The sequence below is a fragment of the Notechis scutatus genome, chromosome 4, assembly GCF_049901735.1.
Source record: "Notechis scutatus isolate UNSWTSFEM ecotype Mainland chromosome 4, rNotScu1.2, whole genome shotgun sequence".
Taxonomy (NCBI): domain Eukaryota; kingdom Metazoa; phylum Chordata; class Lepidosauria; order Squamata; family Elapidae; genus Notechis; species Notechis scutatus.
The window spans coordinates 130,715,428-130,740,129 of NC_142012.1; the positions used below are offsets into that span (position 1 = coordinate 130,715,428).

Here is a 24,702-nt window from a genome sequence, read left to right on the forward strand (position 1 = left end):
TATTATCTATCTATTTGTCAGTTAATTAGTCAGTCAGTCAATCAGTCACAATGTATCTTGGATCTTTCTCTCACATCGTAACAGATTTCTTAATATTTTCTAGTCATAAACGTGGAAGGTACCACATCACCTTTTGAAGATGATCTTGTCTGATCTCAGATACTTTTACTACATCTTGGAAACTTCAATCCTCATAGTACCTTTTGTCAAGGCAGTTAAGTGCCCAGATCATTCAGTTGCTGCCTGATTATCAGTCACATATCTGTGTTAATCCTCTTGCAAATATACCCACAATTTTATTAAGTAATTCTTACATATAAAAATTATTAAATAAAATAACAGAAATGAAGGCAAGTAAGAATCACCACAAAATCTGGATTCTTCTCTGTCCACTAATCATTACCACCCACAGCCCAGGAAGATTATAATTTAAAACATTATATTATTTTTTGCAATGGGTTATATTCTTTGTAACCAACTTTAGAAAAAATTGTGATCCTAGAAGATAGGACACAAATAATTATATTGTATTAATGGTAGCAATAATAGTCTTTTGTAGAAAGTAAGTAATGATTACTGCATAAAAATCTTCATTATCAAAAATTGTTGTCGTTTACTATGGTGACTTGTTTTAAAATACAAGTATAATTGCAAAATAGTACTAACGACTCAAGTAAAATGTTTCTTATTTGGAATTAGGAAGTTATATATTAATTTTTATGTATGCTTATAATTTAAGACATATAACATATTGGTATTTCAAGAATCCAAAAACAGACAAAATAAGACATGGCCAAAGCTTTAAATTTTGATCCTGGCTTAAACTTAACTTTCCATTAGCTACATGTTGTACTTAGTTACCTGTCTAGAAAATTGACTATGTTTGGGTTCTTCAACTCTTTCATTACCAAAATTTCATTGATAATCAACTCCTTTTTGGGTTGTTTCTGTAGATTTATTTGTTTTATAGCAACCTGAAAAGTAAAGAAAGAAATCAGAAGCTGATATTCAAATAGAGGCAATTTGTATACAATCTGTGGTTTCTGCATGTTTAAGTTAAATTAATGGGGAAAATCTAGACTAAGTTAAATACAATTAACCATTTGGTTCCATCGTGAGGATAGACTGAATAAACTTAAAATTATACCCCTTATAGGCATATAAATACAACCAAAATAAATAATTAGTAATAGAAAGAGGTATAAACTTCTCATTTTGAAGTCAATGATTATAGCCCTGATTCTAGATAAACAAGTCAAACTACAATGAGATTACAATGTCAGAATAGAAAATAATTTTAATAGAACCCTGAGATTCTAGACCTACAGTAGTTACCAACTTTTTCTCATGAGCTATGAACTGATCTAAATTGCTCTCATAATTATTAAGAATCAATAACTTTATGCGATATAATTTACTTCTAATTACTATTGCTGAAACAGAACTGGAAAACCTCCCTTAGCTATTCTAAAAAAGCCAGAAATTTAGCAGTAAATCCCATTTCATCAAGTTTCATTGTATTTTATAAATTTTCACCGAGTTCCACAGCATATCCAAATGAATATCAGCTTTGAATCTGTTCTTACCTCCTGTCCTGTCGCAACATCTATTGCAATGAAAACGGTACCAGAAGCCCTAAGAAAACCAAATATGCAATTAGTTGTAATATTTCAGGTATTTAACATGCATGTGCATGAACAGGCAAAGCTTTGTATTTCCTGGAAGATATCATTGTATTTAAAGACAAATGAGGTGGGATTAAATCATAAACTAATTTACAATAAGATCAATACTTACACCAAATAACATAGAAAAAACTAAAGCTTTCATTTTACGGAAAGAAAGAATAAAATCACCTGGACAAAATTTATAGCCTGCATATTTGGACTTAGAATAAACTCTCTATTCTTTTCCACAGGAGGGAGAAAAAGCTCATTCTGAAGTTAAACAGGAAAGAAATGATAAGCTGCTTGGAATTCTTGTTCACAATTTCCTTTTTCATTACGTAAATTGTATATAGTACAGCACATTAATAATTGTTTTATGGTTTATATTTTGTTGGATATCTGGTTTGATTTATATGCTGATTTTCACTCATACCAACACATATGTATGCTAAGATAACATAATTTAATTAATTATGCATAGCGTATTTATGAATACTTACCCCTGTCCTATTTTTTCATATCTGGTATATTTTTTCTTGGGATCTCCTATACTAACAATTGTTCCTAAAAGGAAATTATAACAGTATAAGTAAACTAAAAATAGTATCAGATCCAAAGCAGTGACACAAACAATATTGACTTGTGATTAAATTAGAAGTCAATATTTTCTCTTGTAATGGTTTGGATTCAAAATTTCTATGTTTAATGAAAACATTCCTGTTTCACATAAAGCACTATTTTTAAATTGTACCAATATATCTCTTTATCTCCAGAACACAAAGGTAGTTCAAAGGCAGGACAACCTCCTTTATTTATTAGCACTAATTCTGCTTTCTTCAATACAGTGGTTATTGAATTCATCCCTTATAATGTATGCAGACGACCAACAGGTCACCTGCAGTCTCACAATTTTTCAGCAAAGCATTAGAAAGCCATTCCTTATCTCTTTTAATGAACAACTGTATCCCAGGAAATAGATCACAATTTTCCCAATTTCACTCAGAAAAATTATCTTGAAAGGAGGGGTAGTCACTGGGAAATGAAGGAAAATAAAATTCCCCAGTACCGAGTAACTCTGATTATCAACATGCCATTTCTAACAATGAAGTTCTGAAATCAGAGTGTCAGGAAATGGATTATGGAAAAAGGCTCTTTTTCTCTATTATTTCAATATGCAAAAGCAAAGACCTAGGTGCATAAGCACTCCCTACTTTACATTGTTTAGCAAGCTTTTTTGAGTCCAGTGCAGCCCCCAAACCAAGCATTGACTGGACTTCGTTATTTTACAAATATATTTTTAAGACGATATGCAACATTCAGAAAACAAGTTTTATCTATAATACAATTGACAATGAAGGGAAATGTATATGCTAAGGAAATAATTATTCTTACAAATGAAGTTTATTGTTGTCACTGTTTGATTTTCGAACAGGTGAGGATTACTTTCTTCAGGACCTTTCAATATTCATCAGATACAACATAATATAATTAATACTATTTGCTAAGGCAACTTTCTTTCCATCCAAATGATCTGCAAATGAGGCCTTGTTAGGACTTCAGATTCTGAATTTTAAAGCTGTTCTTCCATTTATTATTTAACACCAATTCACACAACATTCCCAGTGTGTGGCTGCACAAGAAAATCCACTCTGTATTTTTGCAAAAAGTCAAAATCAAACATATACAAAAGGTTAACTCATTAGTTGGCAGCACCCAAACTCTGTTGTTTGGTCTCAAAAAACTAAGTACCATCTGGGGTACTTAAACTGGGGTATCTAAAGTAACATCCCAGAAGGAAGCAGTGCCAAGAAAATTGCCCAGAAAATTACATGGATGTATTCATGTAGTTACTAGGAATCAATCAACTCATAAAAATTATGCAATATATATTGTTTTGAGATTATCAGTGTCTTATTTGTATGACGATCAAATTCCTACTTACGTAATCTTTCTGTGATTTCTTCATCTGACATCTTGTTTTTCTTTTTCTGTTTATCAGCAAATTTAGCACTCTCACTTGCATCGCCAGATGGTGCTGGGATAGGCTCTATTACTGACCGTGTATAAACCTTAACAAACAAGATCATGGTTGTAATCCCATAGTATTTTAACATCTAATTTTTTTTCAAGTTCAACTACCATATAGCCATCATTGTATAGCTTTGTAACTATTTGAATTTGCTGATTAACACTAAAGTTTGATCTATAATTATTATAAAAATTGGAGCCTTCATTTCCCCCCCCCCCAAGAAAGTGTCATGTAATTAATCCAGACAGATTTTAGTCTCTGAATGTGTTCCATGATTCTATATGAAAGATAAAACTAGGGCAACCATTAAACTAGGAAGTTGACAAGCATCCCAGAAGACCAAATCATTTCTACACTGTTGGCAAGAAAGCTGCATGGATTTCTCCACACAGTGACCACGAGTTCAGCTTGATTCTAATATGACTTTGCCTTTTATGAGAATAAAGAAAGATTGCTCTGCATTATCTGGTGCACTGTAACACTACTACAGGTAGTCCTCGACTTACAATCACAATTGGGACTGAAATTTTGGTTGCTCAGCAAAGAGGTCGTTAAATGAGTCATCACATGACTAGACCTGATTTTACAATCATTTTTACATCTGTCATTAACAGGCATGATATTCCCCTCTGAAAAAAAAATCGGGGCCGGCCAAAAGAGACCCCGCCACCGCGCGCCAAGAAATCGCTGCCCAGCTCCCTTTTCCTGCCACTCAGCGGCCTCCGCTCGCACCGCCCGCCCGCCCGGACTCCGCTCACACCGCCCGCCCCCCGCTCCGCCCGCTCCGGGCTCCGCCGCACGCCTGCTCCGCTCGCCCCTGGCCGCACCGCCTGGCTCGCTCCACCGCCCGGCTCCGCCGCACCGCCGGCTCCGCTCAGGTATCCGGCTGGGGCTGTCAGGAGTTGCTACGCTGGTGCGGCTCGGCGCTCCAGTCCGCGTTGCCTCGGGAAGGGAAAGGCAAAACCAGGAGCTGCTGCTGCTGTTGCAAAGCGCCGCCCCGGCTCTTCCTTTTGCCTTTCCCTTCCTGAGGCAACGCGGGACTGGAGCCACGCAGAGCCGCGCCAGCGGTAGCAACTCCTGACTCGGGGCCTCCGAGGGAGGGGAAGGAGGAGAAGAAGGGGGGAAAGGGGGGCGATTCCCAAAAAATCGGAATTCGATTTTAATCGGAAGAATATCATGTCTGATTAAGTAAATCTCGTAGTTGTTAAGCAAATTCAGCTTCCCTAATTGACTTTGTCTTTCGAGAACTGGCTGGATAGATCACAAATCACAATCACATGACTACAAGACACTGCAACCATTGTAAATGTGAGACAATTGTCAAATGCCTGAATTACAACCATGTTACCACGAGGGTGATACAATGGTCATAACTTCAAGGATGGATCAACAATCACTTTTCTTAAAGCCACTGTAAGTTTGGACTGTCATTAAAGAAACTGTTATAAGTTGAGGAGTTCCTGTCTTTTGCATATTTTGATCTATAAACTATCATCCTCTATAAATATGGAGGCAATTATTCAAGTTATGTTTTGCCCTTAGCAGCCAAATACACTAACGAAGTAAAATCAAATCACTTTTCTGATAACTAAGTCAGATGGGGAGTGCTGACCAATACAGAAGAAAATTAAGTTGCTAAGAGACAAAGAGAGATAAGAACTTTTTGGAAGTTTAAAATACTAGTTTTAAAACAGAAACAGACCTATTAAGATGGCAACTACATGCAAGAAGTAGGCCTCATTAATCAATACTAATTATGAACCTTTCTCTGAAAGTACTGAACAGTTTTATCTACTGTAAATCACAGTGAACAATAACATTACAAAAGGAGTCTGGCTAAAAGCAACAGATTTAAGTAACCAAGATCATTTGGTTGGAGAGAGATTTGAACAAAACTTCCTCAGATTGTAGAAAAACTGCAAAAAGCTCTGCTATGCATTAAGTAATGAAAATGAAATAAAACTTCTCACCGATTTTGTATGATCTGGTCTTGGAGCAATAACTGGAGGAATAACTTCCTCTTCCTCTTCCGTTGCTGTTGAAGGCTCTGACCTTTTTGCATTAGGCTATAAATTAGAGATTTAAAAAAAACAAATGTGAAAAATAAGTGAACAGAACTATAAGCGATTTATTTATTTATGAGGCCTATTTAAATATTTGTTCATTATAAAAAGTATATGTAGTTGAAAATACTGCATGTAGTCCTCAACTTATATCCACAATTTTGGTTGCTAAGCAAAGTGGCTGTTAATGAATCGTGTCCAAATTTATGGCTTTTTTGCCACCATTGTTAAGCGAATCACAGCAGTTGTTAAACGAATCATGAGCTCATTAAGTGAATCCCAGTTCCCCCATTAACTTTCTCAGAAGCTGGCTGGGAAGGTCATAAATGGTGATCACTTGGTCTCAGAACTGTGCAACTGTCATAAATATGTACAGTTTGCCAAGTGCCTGAATTCTGATCACATGACCCATGATTATGTCATGGTCATAAGTGTAAGGACTGGTCATAAGTCAGATTTTTCTGTGCTGCTATAACTCTGAACAGTTTATAAATGAATAGTTGTAAGTCAAGGACTACCTTTATATTAGAGTGCAATATATCATTTATTATTCCCATATGAAATGTGGGCACAATATTATTGTTGCACTTCATGCCTGGGTGGAGAGAACACAGAACTCAAGATACATATATCCAAGCTATGCAATCTATATGTCAAAAACCAATATGCATAATTTATCCAATAAGGACTTGTGAACAAAGGGGCATATGTAAGATGCCACAGAATTTGAACTCCGAAACATCAGTGGCAACTGAAATCTGAAACAGGAAATTAGGGTATGTGGATTTAAATCATCATGCTGGGCTTTTATTTTTGCAGAATCTAAAAGCTGATATTGCCACCTATCAAGAAACCATCTAACCTTCCCTTTCCCCAAGTTATCTCTCTCCCTTTTCACTGAGCTTTTGTACGAGACAACAAGGCAAAACACTGTCCATACCCTCTACAAAAGATTAATTTATAGAAGAGATCCCACTTTTCTTTTGCTTTAGTTGAATTAATTTGTGAAATTTTAACATATAAAAATAGTTTCTCATCAAATGATCTTGAAAACACTACTGATGAATTGAACCTCTAAAATGAATGAAATTATCTCTGATAAGTAAGTAAGTTGAAACACAAAATATCTGAAGCCCATTAAAATTACTGTACAACAGGCTTTCAACTACATAAAAGGAAACATAATGGAAATGTACTTACTGCTATTGCTCCCGAAAGAAAGCCATCCTTATCTAGAAAAAAAATTAATGTGAACAAAAAATTAAAGTATTAATGCAGAAATGATAACACTCATAAAATGTAGTGAGATGATACACACCTTGTTCCAAAGAGAGTTCTGAACTAATTGAAATAAGGAGCCAAGTCTAGCTTTTAGTTCTATTCCAGTACAATGTGCTTGCAGTAAAAAAAAAAAGCCCTACTTGATCCAACTATTTTTAAAGAAGCAAAACATCTGAAAGATGAGGAATGATTCTCTCTCCTACACTTTTAGAACAATGTATCTAGCAAACTGTTGCCTGAAGAAATCAAACACAAATTCATATTGTTTCCATTTCATGATACTATCGCCTTTAGTCTCCAGGTAAATTAAAAGTATTTCATATTTTATGCACAATTAAAAAGTAAATCTTAGCTGTACTTCAAATCAAGTTTATATTTAATGAAGTGCATTTTGGGCTGCCCTACCTTCATTAATTGAAAGGACAAAGTTGATCTGCAAAGCATGTGCTGTTTCTAAATGTTAGAACTGAGTATGTTTAGCCTACAGAATAAAGGTCTGAACAGAGGTATGATATCAGTCTTCAAATAACTGAGGAGCTATTACACAAAAAAGGAAGTAAGCTATTCTCCGTTGCCCTAGAATCAGAATCAGACCAGAATTAATAGATTAAAACTCCAAGAAAGAAGATTCAAATTAGATCTTTACAGACATTTCTTGACCATACAAGTTGCAGCATCAAGTAATGCGTTCTCCTTCACTAGAGATATTCAAAGCCTGGATAGTCAGTGAACTATCTAGTGGAATGTACACTGATCAGGACTCTGGTCTAAATGATGTCTAAGGTCCATTACAATGCTAAGATTCTATGACAAATCATAGAATTAAAATCACCCTTAAATCATGCATGGAGCTAGTAACTTTAGTCTTTAGATGGGCAGAGATCCCTACTTTAAATAAAAACAAACTCACATCAGCAATTGGTCTCTTCTTTCTCAAATGCCCTTCCAATTCTTTAAATGGGTAATAATTCATATGCCAATTGCTAAAATCATCTCTCCAAACCAGCTGCACAGTTCTGGCAAAAGATACAGCTAAATTAAAAAATTGCAGACATATGCTACGTTCATTTTCTGAAACACTCACTCCCTAATTATTTCCAAAATGTTAGAAAGCTCTGTTACACATAGATTTGCTCATTTATAATCAGTTCTTTAATAATGAGTTTAAGGTGCCCTGTGAGTTAGCCCAAAGACATACCTGTAGCAGAAAAACTCAAATATTTCTGTTTTGCTGTGTCTTTAGAATCATAGAATTTCAAAACATCTAATACAGCCTGGGGATTTTTTTTCTGTTCTAATTTTGTGATGTTAGACGTCTGTAGCAGCCTAGCCCACTGCTCTGGCATTCCCTGGGGGAGGGAAATACAAATTCATGTATTTTAACACTGAAATACAGAAATTATTATATCATATCATATATCATCTCAAATGATAAATCTCCTTGGAATAGTTTACTTGCATAAAGGTACCAAATACATGACTAATCTTTAGGGAAGGGGAAGAAATATTTACTGAAATGTTTTAGTTCTGAGATATACAGTATTTTAGTTCTGAGATATACTCTTGTAAAAAAAAAGGGGGGGTAAGAAGTTTTAAGCATTAATTTCATACTTCCCAGGGCACATTGCATAGAGACAAGTTTAATATACTTACAGTGAATTCCCCAGTAACCGCATCAAAGCCAACATGAATAGTATGTTCAAAATCTGATGGAGGAGAAATCTCAGGTCTCTCTTTTTCCTTTTTCCTACTCCCTATCGGGAAAAGAAAGCATATTTAGTTTCAGAATGGAGTCACCCTTTCTGAAGTTCAACTGTTTTGAATTTTTAATAAACCTGCCGGTAACAGTTAAAACATTATATACAGAAAATTGTCATAAATGAACTCACTTTTAATTCTAATATCTATGAATCAAAACATTTTGCTTCAAAAATATAAATGAATTGTGCTTGTAGGGCCTTAATTTTTTCTATATTTTATTAAGAAATGCAAAAAACAAAGCTTGCATAAAAAAAAGCAACCAATGTCACCTGAAATCCTGACAGAAGCTATTAGTTTGTTGAGTGAAATTTGAGGGGGGCGGGGGGGGAGAGAGACAGGTGGCAATGGAGAGATTTGGTCATGTAAAGACATAGATAGATAGCTCCAGGTTTAGCAAACATGGAAAGCAACAGCTCTCTCTTTATAAAACTTTTGCAAGCATTTACTGAAAGCTGTTTACAAACTGAGTGATGAAAGAAGTTGCTATTAAAGCAATAATGCTCACTGGCTACAAAAGACGTGGTTATGCCCAATAATTAAAGATATTGAAATGTCTGTTAAATCTCAAAAATGGTCAAGAATTGGGAGGGGGGTGTTTCCGTGGGTGTAGCTCCATAAACTCTTGATGACCAGGGCAGTGACATGGAGGAAAATGGAACAGAAAACAATATGCCATGTGAGTAGTCTTCTGGCCCTTACTGCTCTTAGACAGATATTACCAATATCATACATAAGACCTCCAATATTCCAAATAGCCATTCCTGAGAGACAGTTAAACTCAGACTAGGGAAAAATCCACAGACAAGAATATACTCACAGAACAATCATGTACATTAAGAATTCAATCGGTATCAATAAAGTGCCTTACCAAGGCAACTTCAACCCCTCTCAGTCACATGACTTGGGAATCCTTATTGGCTAATGAAGCAATTTATATGAGGGCTTCAAGGATTCCTGTTTGCAAAAGATTAGAAAACCTTGGGAGAACATGAGGCTTTTAACAAATTTGCCATGAAGCTCATCTGATTTAACACTGCTGAAAGAAATTCTATCTATTTCAAATGATGTACTGATGTTTACCAATTAGCCAATTTATTATCTTCATTCTCTACACATTTCTATTGTTTTGTTGACGAAAGATTTCATTATATTTATTTTTGTAGATTGTTATTAACATCTAGACTTTCTATATTAAATCGGCAGTCATATACATTTCCTACCTACATGAATACATAAAACATTTTACGCTCCATCAACAGTGTTTCCAAATCATGGAATTATAGTTCCACTTTATTTTGCATTGATCATATTCTATAAGTATTGCGTCTAGTTAGGCTTAACCCTTGAAGGATTAAGAGATGGGCAAGAATAATGATTAGGGACTAGAAACTAGCCTAGAAAGAACAACTGAAGAAGCTGAACTATTCTAGAGGTTGGGGCCAGTGACCAAAAAGCCATGCTTCCACAGTCCTGTACCAGGAGACAACTGAAGATATATTTATGTACTTCTAAACTACAAATTCCTTGATCATTGCCACTCTAAGAAAATCTAAAAAACAAAAACAGGAACTAGGTAGCCATTGATATTGTTAGGCTGCTAAAATAGATGCACAGAATTGCTCACTTCTGTATAACAGAAAAAATTATTTTTCTAGTATTTATCCAATTTTCCCTTCAGATTTTCACTTGGAAAAAAATAAACATCAACTATTTCACTAATATCATATTATAGGTAATCTTCAACTTATTATCAGTTCAAACTTATGACAGACACCCTCTCCTCAAAAGGTTACTTACACCTGGTTTTAAAGTTATGTCCCCTTGCAGTTATTCACCCTTATGATAGATTACAGGGAAACTGCAGCAGCCCCCCAACCTATTTCTCCGACCAATTCCGCCCTGTCAGATTCACATAGGCCTTGTGCCTGCTTCCCCTCCAGCTGTTCAGGCCAGCTGCAGTGCACCCAAATCTATTGCAACTTGCAGGCTTAGAGTTGTTTCCCATCCAGCCATTCACAGGAGCCTCAGGCCTACACTAGGTATCCAGGACCTCCCTACACAAGGAACCTCATGTGCACTTAACAACTACATCAGGAAACCAGAGGTGAGAGTCATTAAGTGAGGTGATCATGTGGGTGCCTTGCTTAATGACCATCACAACTTGCAACTGTAATGGGCAAATGTCACTAGTCTCATAACTCAAGGACTACCTTTTAATGGCAACTTCCCCTTATTTACTTTTTATTATTTGGAAAGGGAAATTCTTTCCTTCATCTTGAGGAGGCGTTAGTTAGCATTATTTATTTAGCGTATGGGATTGTTACATTAGCCAGGAGACTACAGCGTGCTGCTGCTGATTGCTGGTCCCTTTTGTTCACACTCGCACGCTATCCAGAGTGCAGCACTAGCTCCACACTCATAAGACTTGACAGCGTTCTGCAGGGTCATCCAGGGCCTTTCTCACCACCAGTATCACCTCACATATGGGCAGGTCAGGCATCGGTTTTATTCATACTGCCACACAAAGCATCATTTTTTCCTACTGAAGTTTGTTTACTTGCATGCTTTTGAACTGCTAGGTTGGCAGAAGGCAAGACAAATAAGGGAAGTTCGCTCTGTCATGCAGTGCTAGGACTCAAACTGCTGGAGTACAGACTGTCTCCATCGCCATTAAGCCACTGAGCTACCACGCCTCACATTAGCTAGCAAATGAATTCTCACTCTCAAGTTTATCTGCCATGCTGATTTAAATCTATTTTAAAAGTCATAAAACTGTTTTCCTGTTAAATACTTAAAACTGTATATTATGAACACATACATTCACTTCCATGAATATTTGTATCATAAGTAATTTTCAAAAGATCCAGAATGCACTGCAGTAATTTGTTGTATTTGTATCAAGTGCAAAGTGGTGCAATGAAATTCAAATGGAATATTATACAATCAAACAATTGCAACATTTTACCTTTTTCAGTGCCAGAGAAAATGGAGATGATTTTGTTCCTAGGCTTTCTCTCTTCTGGTACTGAAGGCAGAGGTTTCAAGCTATGATTAGCAGATAAAGGATCTTTTCCTCCTGAACTGAAGATGGTACTGCTCATCCGAACAGGTGGAGCTGGTGGCTTGTCTTCGAGTTCTCCGTTGTCAGACATAATTAATGGCTAGATGATACTCTGAAATTAAACAGCAAAAACTTTGTCACCAGATTCCTCAGTGCATTAGAATGTTTATTCTTATCCCATTTTAATTAAAAAAAATACTGAACAGACTAGATATTTATTACTATTGAATCATACATCCCAACGACATGATAGATAATTCAGCTTGACAATATACATTTTAACTGTCCACTATTATAAATAGAAAATTGATAATTCCACAAAACAGCAATTACAGTAACAGAAATATTCCATGTAAAAACAAAAGAAACGGTCTTACATTTTCCAGCTAAGCAAGCAGAACTAAAGAAAGAGATAGCTAGATGTTTTTAAAATCAGAAATGCAATGACTAATGACTGAAGCATCATAAAAGCTCTCAAAATAAATAAATAAATAAATAAATAAATAAATAAATACTACAGAATATTTACATCGGGAGCAAGAGATTAATTCCAGGATATATATATATATATATCAACTAAAAGCCTACCTTGCTGAAATCTAATTAAGTAAACTAACATTTCTTGCCTCCCCTATACCCTTGCTTTTAACATATCTGGAAAGGAGGCCTTTTAATTTAAAAAAAAGGCCCCTTATCCCTCATCAATCTGCAAATCAATATAATCAAAGTCAGTTAATACAGATTTTAAAGTACGTACAGTAAAAAAACATTTGAGTTTCAACCTGAAAAGCTGCTCCTTTGTTATTAAGGCTGGTGAGACATTTTAAAAAAATACAAAGTGGTAACAATTCTTTAAGAAGAAAAGCACAACCTTTTACAGTTCAAGTGACTGTTCATCAATTTCAACTTGATACAACATTCGCCTTGTGTTCCCAATATCAGAGAGTTAAGATTGTCATTTCATTAAATTTACACAAAATATAAATTATTATAATAGGTACAGATTGTCCTTGCTTAATGCCCATTTCTTCAGCAACTGTTCAAACTTGTGACATTGGAAACAAGGAATTTATGACCAATCCTCAAAGTTTCAGCAGTTGCAACCCTCCTGCAGTCATATGAATGAAATTCAGGTCCTCTTGGCCCACCCACCTTTATAATAGCTTCTTGGCTGCTCACTTACATACTGACATCAGGTACCAGAATCACCCAGCCCTACCCACTGCTACCTGGTGCACAACTATCAGCTGGACCTCTTCACACTTTCTTTCTGTTGGTGCCGAGATTTCTCTTGCATCCCAGATAGGGCCTCCATTCATACCCTGGCCAAGGTCTCTGTGTACTACCCAGGTCCTTCTTTTAAAGGTCCTTCTGTGTACTACCCAGGTCCTTCTTTTAAAAAGGAGAAGGAGAATCCTTCTTTTGTCTGGTGAACTTCTTACTTGGAAAAAGGCAAGACGTGCAAAAGAAGGCCCCATCTGTATGGATATGTAAGTAGGACCCGCTAGAAGGGTGCAGATAGAATCTTCTTTCATGTGCCTGCCTTCCACAAGGATGAAATTTTGACAGGAGGCAGGTATGGACTCAGGAAGAAGGCCTTGCACAATCAGGAGCTGCCTCACGAAGGCCAGGCATGCCACAAATCAATGTCTTAAGTCCACACTAAGCAATATCCCAGGGTTTTTTTCTGGGGAAGGTGGCATTTTTCAGATTTAAGACTATACTCAGCCTTATTATGCCAATGCCATAACTACATAATTCCCCTCTTATTATTAAATTATGCCATAATCTATGATAATCTTAAACTAAGCACAGTGCTTCTCTGAGTCAGCTGTAACTGTGTCTCCTTGTACCAGTTACAACTCTGTTGTAAGGACAACAAAGCTTTCAGCCTCCAGTGCATCTCCATTAGGAAATTCCAACTAAAGTTAGCACTCCAGAGGAGGAGAATCCAGGAATCCAGGTAATGTTTTTTGTTTCCAGACTCCAGTCGAAATTTTAAATTTTACAGAAAGACTAGTAACCATTTATTACTGTAGCTTCAAATTTGCATGATACCGTACTAAACACAGAATGAGGGAATAAGTACACAAATCAATTTGGGATAGGGGAGCTTGCTTGTTTTGAGGAGAATAATTCAAGATGAGAACACCCCCACCCCCACCCCCACTTGTTCTACCCCATTTGTTTGAATCATGACTTGTAGAAATTCTCTTGCTCCCCACAGCTGTTTTCCTTCTGTTGGTTTCTCTGGCCAAGTCTCCCCACATACTAACACAAAGTTAGAAAACCAGTGGTATTTATCTGCAGTGGGATTTTTATAAGGTATATTTTATAGATTTTTTTTAAAAAAAATAAAACATTTTAAATAAAAAATCAACATACTATCAAAATGAGATCATTTTTATTCTTCATAAAGAAAAGCTGACCCATCTGAATTGGTCCTTTCAAAGCCCAATAAGCAATATGGTTTCCGACTATAAATAACACATTCAGCTAACATTGGGCTTATCAATTTTAAGTGTAAAAATAGTTTATCTTCAAAGAGGTAAACAGCTCAACACAAAACATACAATTTATACAAGTTTATGAAAACGTTAAAGGCAAAGATGTTCTAATCAAATCTAGCTTGAAGTAAGGAAACATGTTGCATATTAAATGTGAGCCAAATATGGTGACATAACATGTGGTTAGTGTAATCCAATCTAAATATAATCAAAATTTATTTAAAACATATCTAAAATGAAAATGAAATTTAACATATTTTCTATTACCGTATCATATAAGTTCACCTTCAGGAAAGCCATGGCTCTTCCTTCAAGCATTAGGACTAGCAAAACAGTGCAGCCTGGTATATGTGTTTGGTATTGTAAGTTCTTTATGGAAACCTTAGTTGTAGCATTTTGTTATTGTTAACTGTGTCCTGTATTTTCTTATACTGATTTTTAATTAAAGTACATTTTAAAAAGTACTGTATGACAGTTATCCAGAGTTACTTAAGATAAACAACCAAATTAATTTTCTAAATAAATAAATGGACACCTTGAAGGAGTGGTTGGGATATGAATAAACTTAATTAGCCAATATACTATAGAGGTTTTGTTTTCTTCTGATGTAGCAGAGGAAACTGTAAAATTGCACAAACTAACTTGTCCTATCCTTATATCAGATAGTAATGAAAAGAAAAGCCACAATTTCCTAAATCATTTCTTTACCATAGCTAACATAGGAATAATCATGTAAGTCGCCTAGGATCACCTTATTGGTGAGATGGGTAGCATATAAATTAAATAAATATACCAGCTCTTTACACTTCTGTATTTCAACATATTTCTGACCTAAAAAATTAGTGAAGGAAATGCTATCTACACAGCCTTCAGCTACTGGTGAAAAAGCAGGACAGAAATGTAAGGAATAAATACTTATTTCAAAATATCATAAGATATACTCTTACATCTTCCTTACATCTCTGTACTTTAGAGCTAAAGTGCTTCAGGGAGATATAGACACATATAACAATCCTGGGAATACCTCCTTAAAGCAAATATATTTTTTCTAGTTTCTCATGGAAGGCTAGAGTTCCAAGGAAAAGGAGTACACTAGATCAGACAAGGTGCTTTAGAATCAATCTTTGTTGGTATTTCCTGAATTCAAGTGAGTATTTCCTGAGATCATACAACTACCATGCAATCTAGGAAAAGGCAGAGCTTACTAATGCAAACTAAACTATATGGCATGTTCACCCACCCGCACATCAAGAAACCTGGAAACATGCGTTCTAGTTCCACCTTAGGCATGAAAGCCAGTTTGATGACCATGGGCCACAAGCAAACCCCTTTTCATCTTTGGATCCAATGTACTGGACATCCCTAATCCACAACCACTCATTTTAAGAAAAGTTTAAAATAAGTTCATTTCTTATTTTAAATGTATTTAAGTTTATTCAATATACATTGAAATAGGTTTCAATGTAGTAAACCGGAAAAACTGTTTCAGAGTCCTTCTATAACACCGTAAATTCTTTACTAATATTCACAAGAAGAAAATAAATGATCCAATGATTAATTAACTTAGTTTTCCTACTGAATATTGTTCAGCAATATTGCGTGCCTTGGGATTGGGTCTTTTACTTTGATAAAATTACAGTTAAATCTAAAACCAAGCATTTTCTTGCTCATGTTTGAAAAGACAATATTTTTAGAAGACCAAAAATAAATATGAGCTAGTTATAATGGCTCCAGACAGTAGATAATTAGTACTTAACCTAGGTACACTATCATAAAGCTGATGGTTTGTTATACAAGTGTTTCAAACAAAGGGAAACACTGCCTCAACATAGCAAAAAAACAACCCAGCAGAGCAATGGAAAAGGATAGTAATTCCACACCCTCACACATACATTGTTACTGCCAAAAAATCAAGAACATTCTCCAGGAAGAATGCCAAGGTAAAGCTTTCAAACATGAGTGAGGCAAGGAACTACTTAAACTATAAAACTTCAGATATATAAAGGAAGCTGTTTTTTCTCAGTGGCTCGGAAAAAAACCAACTGTTCACTTAGCAAAGTACCAGAACAGAATTTCACTTTGCAAAGGTTTCTAATATTATTCACAAAATCTACATTACCTTAAGTATTTGGATCAAAGAAAATGATGTAAATAATCCAGCTGAAATTAAATCCTAATGTTTTTCCCCATCGATCAAACTTTGCTGATTATGCTCCATTTGTAATTAAAGGTTACAGAATTATGCCAGGTTCTACAGTAATCGTTAAAGCAGTATATCAACCTTTTCTTCCCGGCATTTGAAACGCCAACAAATGCTCCTCTGCTGACTCAGAGCTAACTAAGAGTACTGTAAGCAAATCACTAAATCTGCTCTGGATCTTTCCCTTCTAGGTACAGGTCAGAAATGAGAGGCAAAAAATTATTTTAGGTGAAGCAATTACCTCCAATACCTCTATTTAGAGTTCCAAGGCTATTTGGGAAATTTAAACACTGCAAAAAATTATGGCTTGGCTTCTAACAGAACTGGTTGTTAGTAATTACAACGTGGACTTTCTATCATCATCCAGATGCAATTTAGAACTTTAAAAAGTAGTTACTCCAAGGATGAAAACTCATGGCTCTCCACACATTGCTGAACTACAAATCACTGATGGAGGTTTCTGGGGTACAATTTAACTGTATCTGACTGGTTTTGTCCTCTGTTCCAAACAGATTCCTCAATTTCCAATAACTCCCAATATTCATTGCAGTTATGTACTATAAAAACACCTCAAACGCTGAATTAGCAAATACTGAACCACTGCTCCTAGGGAAATATAAGGTTAGGTTCCCAGAAGACTCTGGATTCAACAGTTTTATCAATTAATCAATATAAAGGAGAATATTTGTAGTTCAGGGTTGACATGAGGAGTCCTTGGTGCATTCTGAGCTTGCTTTTGTTTTCTTGCAGATGTTTCATTACCGAAACTAGATAAGATCATCTGTGCTAGCTTGGGTAGTAAAAGGTCTTCAAGAAAACAAGCAAGCTCAGAGAGCACCAAGGACTCTTTATAATACAGTAGTGGCCAAAACTGTGGAAATCTTTTGGGAAAAGTGTATTTTTGAGGTTTGGTGGATAATAACACCACTTTTTTGGGAGTACTACCATAAAATTATATATCAATGGAAAGATAATTTAATCAAGAATGTAATGCAATAACTTTTATGAAGGATTTGCTATTAGAATAGCAGTTACAAAGAAGAAAAGTGAAATATGTAGAATAAATGAGATATACAAAAATTATCACCATGTCAGTTAATACTTACAATAGTTGGGTAACCTTTAGCACAAATTATGGCCTTACAACATCTTCCCATGGAGTGAATGAAGTCTTTTAATTCTGCAGCTGTTATAATGTGAAACCAAGATTGAATGATTGTTTCTATTAATTGGGTTTTATTGATCTGGTCGCTTCTGACTAACAAGTTTCTTTAGTCTGCTCCATAGATTTTCAATTGGGTTAAGGTTTGGGCTATTCTCAGGCCATTCCAGTAGTGGAATATGATTATTTTGAAACCACTTTTTGCACACAGCAGCAACATGACATGGAGCTTAATCCTGTTGAAATATAAATGCTTCATTGTCTTGGAAAAGATCATGTGCAGAAGGCTTCAGTTTGGGCTCAAGTATTTCATTAATGTATTTTTGGCCATATTCCCATTTATCACACAAATTCTGCCCACAGTTTTTGATGTCATACAACCCCAGATCATAACACTGACTGGGTGTTTCACGGTACATGTAATGCAATCAAGATGCAAATCTTCTCCGATTCGTCTCCTTATGTATTTTATGCCATCACTACCAAACAGGGAGATTTGATCTCATCACTACAAATAACACTGTCCTATTGTTCCTCTGTTAAGGTAACATGGGTTTTAGCCCAGTTTAGTCTTTTCAACCTTTGTTTGAGAGATGAAAGTGGCTTTTTTTATGGAATTCTAGATTTTAGGCCAAATTCCTGCATCTGCGCTGAACAGCCCTTGCACTCAACTTTACATTGCATTGCGCCATTTCATCTTGTATACACCAGATGATTTTCTTCTGTCACGTAGGCATAGTCTCTTAATTATTCTATCATCACTTGCTATTTGCACCTTTTTCTGCCTTTACCAGTGTGGTTTTGTAATAACTGAATCTCCTTATACCTCTTCAAAAACTTAGAAATGCCACCTTTGGTTAAGCTTCCACCAATTTTTCTTCTAATTTCTTTATAACTGTAGCCTTGTTCACTTAATAATACTATTTTACATTGTTTTCTGGGCGCCCAATCAACTCTTTGCAACATTACTTTAATTTTATTACGTTTTGCAAGCTCACTAAATGAAACAACACAAAATAACCCAACCAACTTGATAGCAATCATATAACACACTGACAAATGTCCTCCTCTCAACTTCGGTACATGACATCAATAACTGAATCCTGTGATCTGATTGGCTCATTGCCAAAACAAGGTGACACCTGATTGGCTCTCAATTCTAAAAGCAACACTCATGCTCATTGGCTACGATCAGATGAAGGAAAGCTACCTGATATCAACCTAACAAGTTGTGCTTCCTTTTTCTGATTATTTGGCTGTAACTTTTCATAGAATACAGATAATTGAACAAACTTTGTTGCATTACTTTCGTGATTAAATTATCTTTCCATTGAAATTTTATGGTACTACTCCAAAAAAAGTGGTGTTATTAGCCATATCAAACCTTAAAAATACACTTTTTCCAAAAGGTTTCCACAATTTTGGCCACTAATGTATGTAACTTTTGTTTAAAGACAACTTATTTAATATATATTTCAGCATAAAAATGCAAAAATATGATGCCAAATGGACCACCCAAAAATCATTTGTTTAAAGTATGAGAGCTGAAACAAGGAGGAAGAAGAAAACAAAAAGGCATCTTGTTCAACCATGGCTGGGAACACGCATGTTGGGTGACTCAAATTTTTCACCACTCTCCACAAATCTGAAAATTGGGGAGGGGGGGGGTTTAGAAATAATTTTTAGCAAGGGGGCAAATGGGCAAATATGGAATCTATCATTAATTAGTTAATTAATAACCAGCATTAACCTTATATTTTAATCAGTTCAACATTATAGCATGCTAGTAGTTAAAAGCAAATAAATTATCCACACAGGGCTTAATATTATTAGCTATTTTTAGGAGGAAGTACAGCTGTGAAATTTTTTTTTTTCTCATGGCTGTGGTTTTCTTTACTTTGAAATACTTATGACACTTGATTAAAACAATTTGAATTATGTTCCATTTAATTGAAAATAAAGGTATATATGAATGCATGACAATATAGAGAAACCCAATTTGCAACAATTGCACATAATGTAGCTTTATACTTATTCCAAAGTAGCTATTTAAATAGCAAATTTGCTTAACTCTTAATTTCCCCTTTATCTTCCACAGTTATTTGGCTACTGGGCTTCTTCCATGGATTTTTAAAAAATTTAACCATATAAGCTGTCAAATTGATTTGGATTTACATGCTATAACTATATTAATCTCTGAAAGATGGCAACTGGTAAGTTAAGTAATGTCAGTTAGGCCCCAACAGCACATCAGAACTGTTCTTACTGACTTCCTGATATAACTGCAGAGACTACAAATTAAAGACAAGCCATCAATAGATGAACAATTAACAATATTTTTCCCACAACAACCATCCTGTGAAGTGGGTTGGGCTGAGAAAGTATGCCTGGTCCAAGTCAACCAGACAGCTTTGATGCCGGAACTAGAACCAATGCCGGAACTAGAACCAATGTTCTCATGATTTCTAGATCAGCACCTTAACCCTCAAAAATCTTCAATATCATGATTAGTTTCATTCTTTTTTTTTTTTTTGCAAAAAAATATTTGGGGCAATTTAAAGGTAATGTTTTCCTCCACAAAATACTTAATATATTCATCAGAGCTATACAGCTCTTTTTGACCTAACTACAAAACCCCCTCAAGAGAATACAAATGTTACGTTATCCAAAATTTCTGGCTTATGGCAATAAATTACACATAAAGAAAGATGATGGAAGGAAGTTTATTTATTACATTTATATGTTGTACATCTCACTATTCAAATCAAGTCTGAGTGGCACATAAATACTAAAGTTGTTAACAAAATATAGCTATTCATAATATATAATATAATATATAATATAGCTATTCATCAATTTTTGAAAATCAACTATATTTTTTCCTGATATCTCCAAGTTATAAATGATTATATATAGTGTTCTAGGTATAACATTAAGGTATAAATACAGAAGCAATACAAACATGAACAAAACCACAATAAGTAATCCTACAAGGATTATTTAGAATTTGAATACCTTACTTAGAGCTGAATAATACATTCCAAGAGACCAAAATGCATTCAACTATACATTGGAATTTTACACAAAATAAAGTTTTCAAAAATTTGTGCTCAACATTATTATTTACATTGTTATTATATTGGCTAACCATGCAAATATACAACTGTGGTTTTCAGTTTTATACCTCTACAAATATTCAGATATAAAAAAACATAAGTAATGCAGTCAGAAATTAAATTCATTTGTTTCTTCTTATCCACATATATCTTTATTCACATAGATTTTCATTCATGTGTAACTACTCAGCGTTACACAGAATCTAAAGGATCTTTTTGTCTTTCTATGTGTAGGTCTGAGCCACATCATAAAATAATGATGACATCGTGTAACAGATACAGATATGTCTACAGAGAATCTCAATTATCCAGGTCATGGTTGTCATAAAGGTGCTTTTCAAAAGGCAACTGAAAAACACCTTTGTGATAGATACAGATATGCAAAATATAAGTGCATAGCAAAACAAAGTTGACCCATTTTTTAAAATAGTAGCCATGCAAACTACTTTTCAGTTGTGTTTCAGTACTCTAGAATTCTGACATTTAGTCCTTTCATACATACTTCCTCTCTAATATGCATTCATACATGCTTACATGTCCAATTCATACATCATGCTAAATCACAACTTGTCTTACTATGGTTTATTTAATAATTTGTAATGGCTGGATTCAAATAGCATGCTTGTTGTTCAGTCACTAAGTCATATATGACTCTTTGAGATCCCATAGACTACAGCACACCATAGTGCCGCCCCCTCTCCCTGTCCTCCACTATCTCCTGGAATCTGTCCACTGCATCATTGACACTATCCAACCATCCCATCCTCAATAACATGCTCAGTCAAAATCAAATAAACTATATTATGGTGTAATATACTGCATAAATCCAACGATCACAAGACATTAAAAGCACAATTATTTAATTACACAACTCATCACTCACTCATGTAGTAGAATGCATTTATATGAGCATAGCCAATTATGATTTAAACAATGATAAAGTGATTCTGTATAATGTATAAGCAATCATTTGGACAAAACACCTCTGTACAGTATTACATCATAATATTAAGTAATCAGAATGTAACAACTAGAGGAAACATGGGAGACCACATAGTCCAGCCCAATATAGGAATCAATTTCTACAGCATTTGCTGCAAGAACTTTCAAGTCAGAAAGCTGCAGTAGTAAAACAGATTATTACTGTAACACAGGGCTAGGAAAGACTGAGTTCTGGTCTATCATCTGTCAGTCAAAATGTTCTGTTAATATGCAATTTTCTATCTTATTTAGCTAGCTTACAAAGGACAAAAGACTTCTATAATATATTGCATTTGTAAGTTTCAGTAAAACTGTATGCAACTAAAAATAATGTTTAGTAAACTGTTCATTCTTTAATTTTTAACAGTACTCTAAAGATTAAACATTAATGGTTTAATAACAGCTAAATTAAAATATTATAAACTAAGCTTGAAATAAATATTTTAAGATATCAGGATGGAATTGCACATGCAAATATTTGCTCCTCTCTTTGAACAAATAATGACATATCATCCTTAAATTTATTTCAACATCTTGATCTCCTGTCAGTTAACCAAAGAAAGAGGAAGAAGGTAAATGAAGCTTTTTCTCATTCCAACACACCCTCCTCTAAGGTGCTCAGGATCTAAAAGCACCATACCCAACCTAATCACCTGAAAGAAAGAGCACAACTATGACACTCCCATTTTAAGTATGTTCAGAAATATTCTAAGGTCAGGTGTGGACACAAAAAGACTGAGGGTCACTGCCTTCCAATTCTTAAAAACTTAGAATTACGGGTACTCCACTGGATCAAATAATTCTACATTTTGTTTCAAAGATTATCTACATTTTGTTTTGTTTCAAAGATCACCTATGAGAAAATCAAGAGGAGGACAAGAGTGTAATAATCCATTTCTTGCCATTGTTCCACAGGAACAGATATGGAGAGGAATGTTCTTCCTGATACCTCCAACTACCAGGGGTTCTTACTCTTCCTAAGAAATCTGATAACAAAGAGCAGAGCAGGAAGAAACAAGAGACGCTTACCTGCGATCGCCCTCTAGATAAAAAGGCAGGCCTATTCCCCAATCGAAAAGGGCAGGTAAGCGACACGAAGCAGCGGGCGGCTCTTCCTTACAGTACCATTACAATAGCGCTCATTTGCCCGCCAGCTACAACTACTCTGCGCCACCTGCTTCCGGGGACAAGGGAGAAAGAACCTAACCCGCCCAACCGGCCTCGTTCGGGACCATCTTTGCCCCAAGCCCTTATCAGACGAGCAGCCTCCAAAGGCAACAAAGGTTTTCTGTTTGCTTCCAGGGATTAAAAAAACGAGAAAAGAGGCACTCAAGTTTATGAACAGCTCCTTATAAGTAGGAACTAACCATTCGTCCCTACACGGTCTGTGGTAAAATGCGCCAAAAACTACACCAGCCCGAGCCTTTCAATTCCGAGAGGAGGGAGCAGCCGCGAGGCTGAGGACTCCCGCAGACACCCCCGTTTTCTCGCCCACCTGCCCGCCCTCAAGGGAAAAGTAGCGACAGCCCCCTCCCTCTGCAGCGGGCCCACAACTCCACTTCCTCCCGGGAGAGGCAGACTCCGGGAAACCCAGCCTCCGGGCCTGAATATTGCTTAGTGTATGTGTTGTTTGGGGTTTTTTTTTTCCCCTACCCGAAGAGGAAGCTGCGATTCCCCCTGCCCTTCCTGCGCGCCAGCCAGGTCTCCGCTCCTCCAGGAAGAACCCGCAGCCACCACGCCGCTCAGACTCACCGGACGGGAGCCAAGCTTCTCGCTACCGGCCTGACCGCTTGGGGCAGGGCGCGGCCTCCTATAATGGCGGGGAGGGCCCACCGGGCGGCCAAGGGAGTAAGCGGAATCGCCGCGCGTGGTCACAGCTCGGGAGAGGAAGAGGCGGAGCCGGGCAGGCGGCTTCAAGCGCTGAGCTCGACGCCACCGATAGACAGAAAGAAGGAAGGAGGGAGAGGGGAGGCGTGTGAGTCGCGACGCAGCGCAGTTACTGAGACTTAGCGGTTCTATTGTTGCATGGAGGGACGGCGGTGTTACTGCACTTCCCACAAGGTATCTGTAAAGACTATTGGCGTGAAAGAAAATTATTGGGTAAGCTGCACAAATAGACGGAGAACGTCGAGGAGATGCTGAGATCATATGATCAAGAATGCAAAGTTTCTTCTGTTCGTTCGGTGTGTTAATCTACTGTTTGTATGTAGTTTTAATTTCTGAATTCTTTGTCTTCTGTCGTTTTGAAGTTAGTTTTATTATGGATTATAAAAATATTTCGTGTATAATTATTGCTCAAGAGATTTTATTGGTATGTATTTATTTCTACTTCTATGTCTTTCTTTCCAGAGCCAGCCAAGTTGTAACAAATATAAAAAATTCAGAAATTTAAAAATATCAATATCAAAATTAAAAACAAAATGCATTTTACAACACAGAACATAAACAAGTAATCTAGAAGACATGGCTGTATTATCCAATTACTTTCCAAAATGTATGCTTATTTTTAAAAATGATTTTGAAACGGCAATTTAATTTTAAAAAAAACGTATTGCTACTGAAATGTGGCTTCTCAAACAAAAAGTTAAAAGCCCAATTATTTTTCTCAGCTAAATTATGATTTCTTTCCTCTTGCACTGGAATTATTCTAGAAGGCTTCTGACTGAATCACCCAATTTTTAGTAAATTTCTTTTTGTTTTATATAGTTGGCGATATGCCAATTTAACCCAAAATATTAGAATGGTAAGCATCAGATTTAACAGTGTGGCTATCACTGACAATAATCAGATTTTTTGTAGGTATAAAATATTGCTTCAAAATGAATACAGGTACTCAACTTACGACCACAATTGAGCCCAAAATTTCTGTTGCTA

The 24,702-nt window shown here is 35.9% G+C and overlaps 1 protein-coding gene across 2 annotated transcripts in view; it reads right to left on the bottom strand.

Annotated features, from left to right (window-relative positions):
- The window catches only part of PAK2 (p21 (RAC1) activated kinase 2), a 37,382-nt gene extending 13,663 nt beyond the window's left edge, over positions 1 to 23,719 (bottom strand). Inside the window, exons 1-10 of one of the 2 annotated variants that reach the window (XM_026692367.2) lie at positions 23,581 to 23,719; positions 11,767 to 11,974; positions 8,694 to 8,794; positions 8,239 to 8,389; positions 6,960 to 6,991; positions 5,667 to 5,762; positions 3,610 to 3,736; positions 2,168 to 2,231; positions 1,587 to 1,635; positions 862 to 974 (exon numbers count right to left, since the gene is read on the bottom strand). In XM_026692367.2, coding sequence (XP_026548152.1) covers positions 862 to 974; positions 1,587 to 1,635; positions 2,168 to 2,231; positions 3,610 to 3,736; positions 5,667 to 5,762; positions 6,960 to 6,991; positions 8,239 to 8,389; positions 8,694 to 8,794; positions 11,767 to 11,953 — 920 coding nt within the window. In that variant the 5' untranslated portion in view covers positions 11,954 to 11,974; positions 23,581 to 23,719. Of the gene's footprint in view, positions 1 to 861; positions 975 to 1,586; positions 1,636 to 2,167; positions 2,232 to 3,609; positions 3,737 to 5,666; positions 5,763 to 6,959; positions 6,992 to 8,238; positions 8,390 to 8,693; positions 8,795 to 11,766; positions 11,975 to 23,481 lie in introns of both variants that reach the window. The other variant, XM_026692297.2, reaches the window with a different exon arrangement.
- Between the last annotated feature and the right edge of the window lie 983 nt (positions 23,720 to 24,702).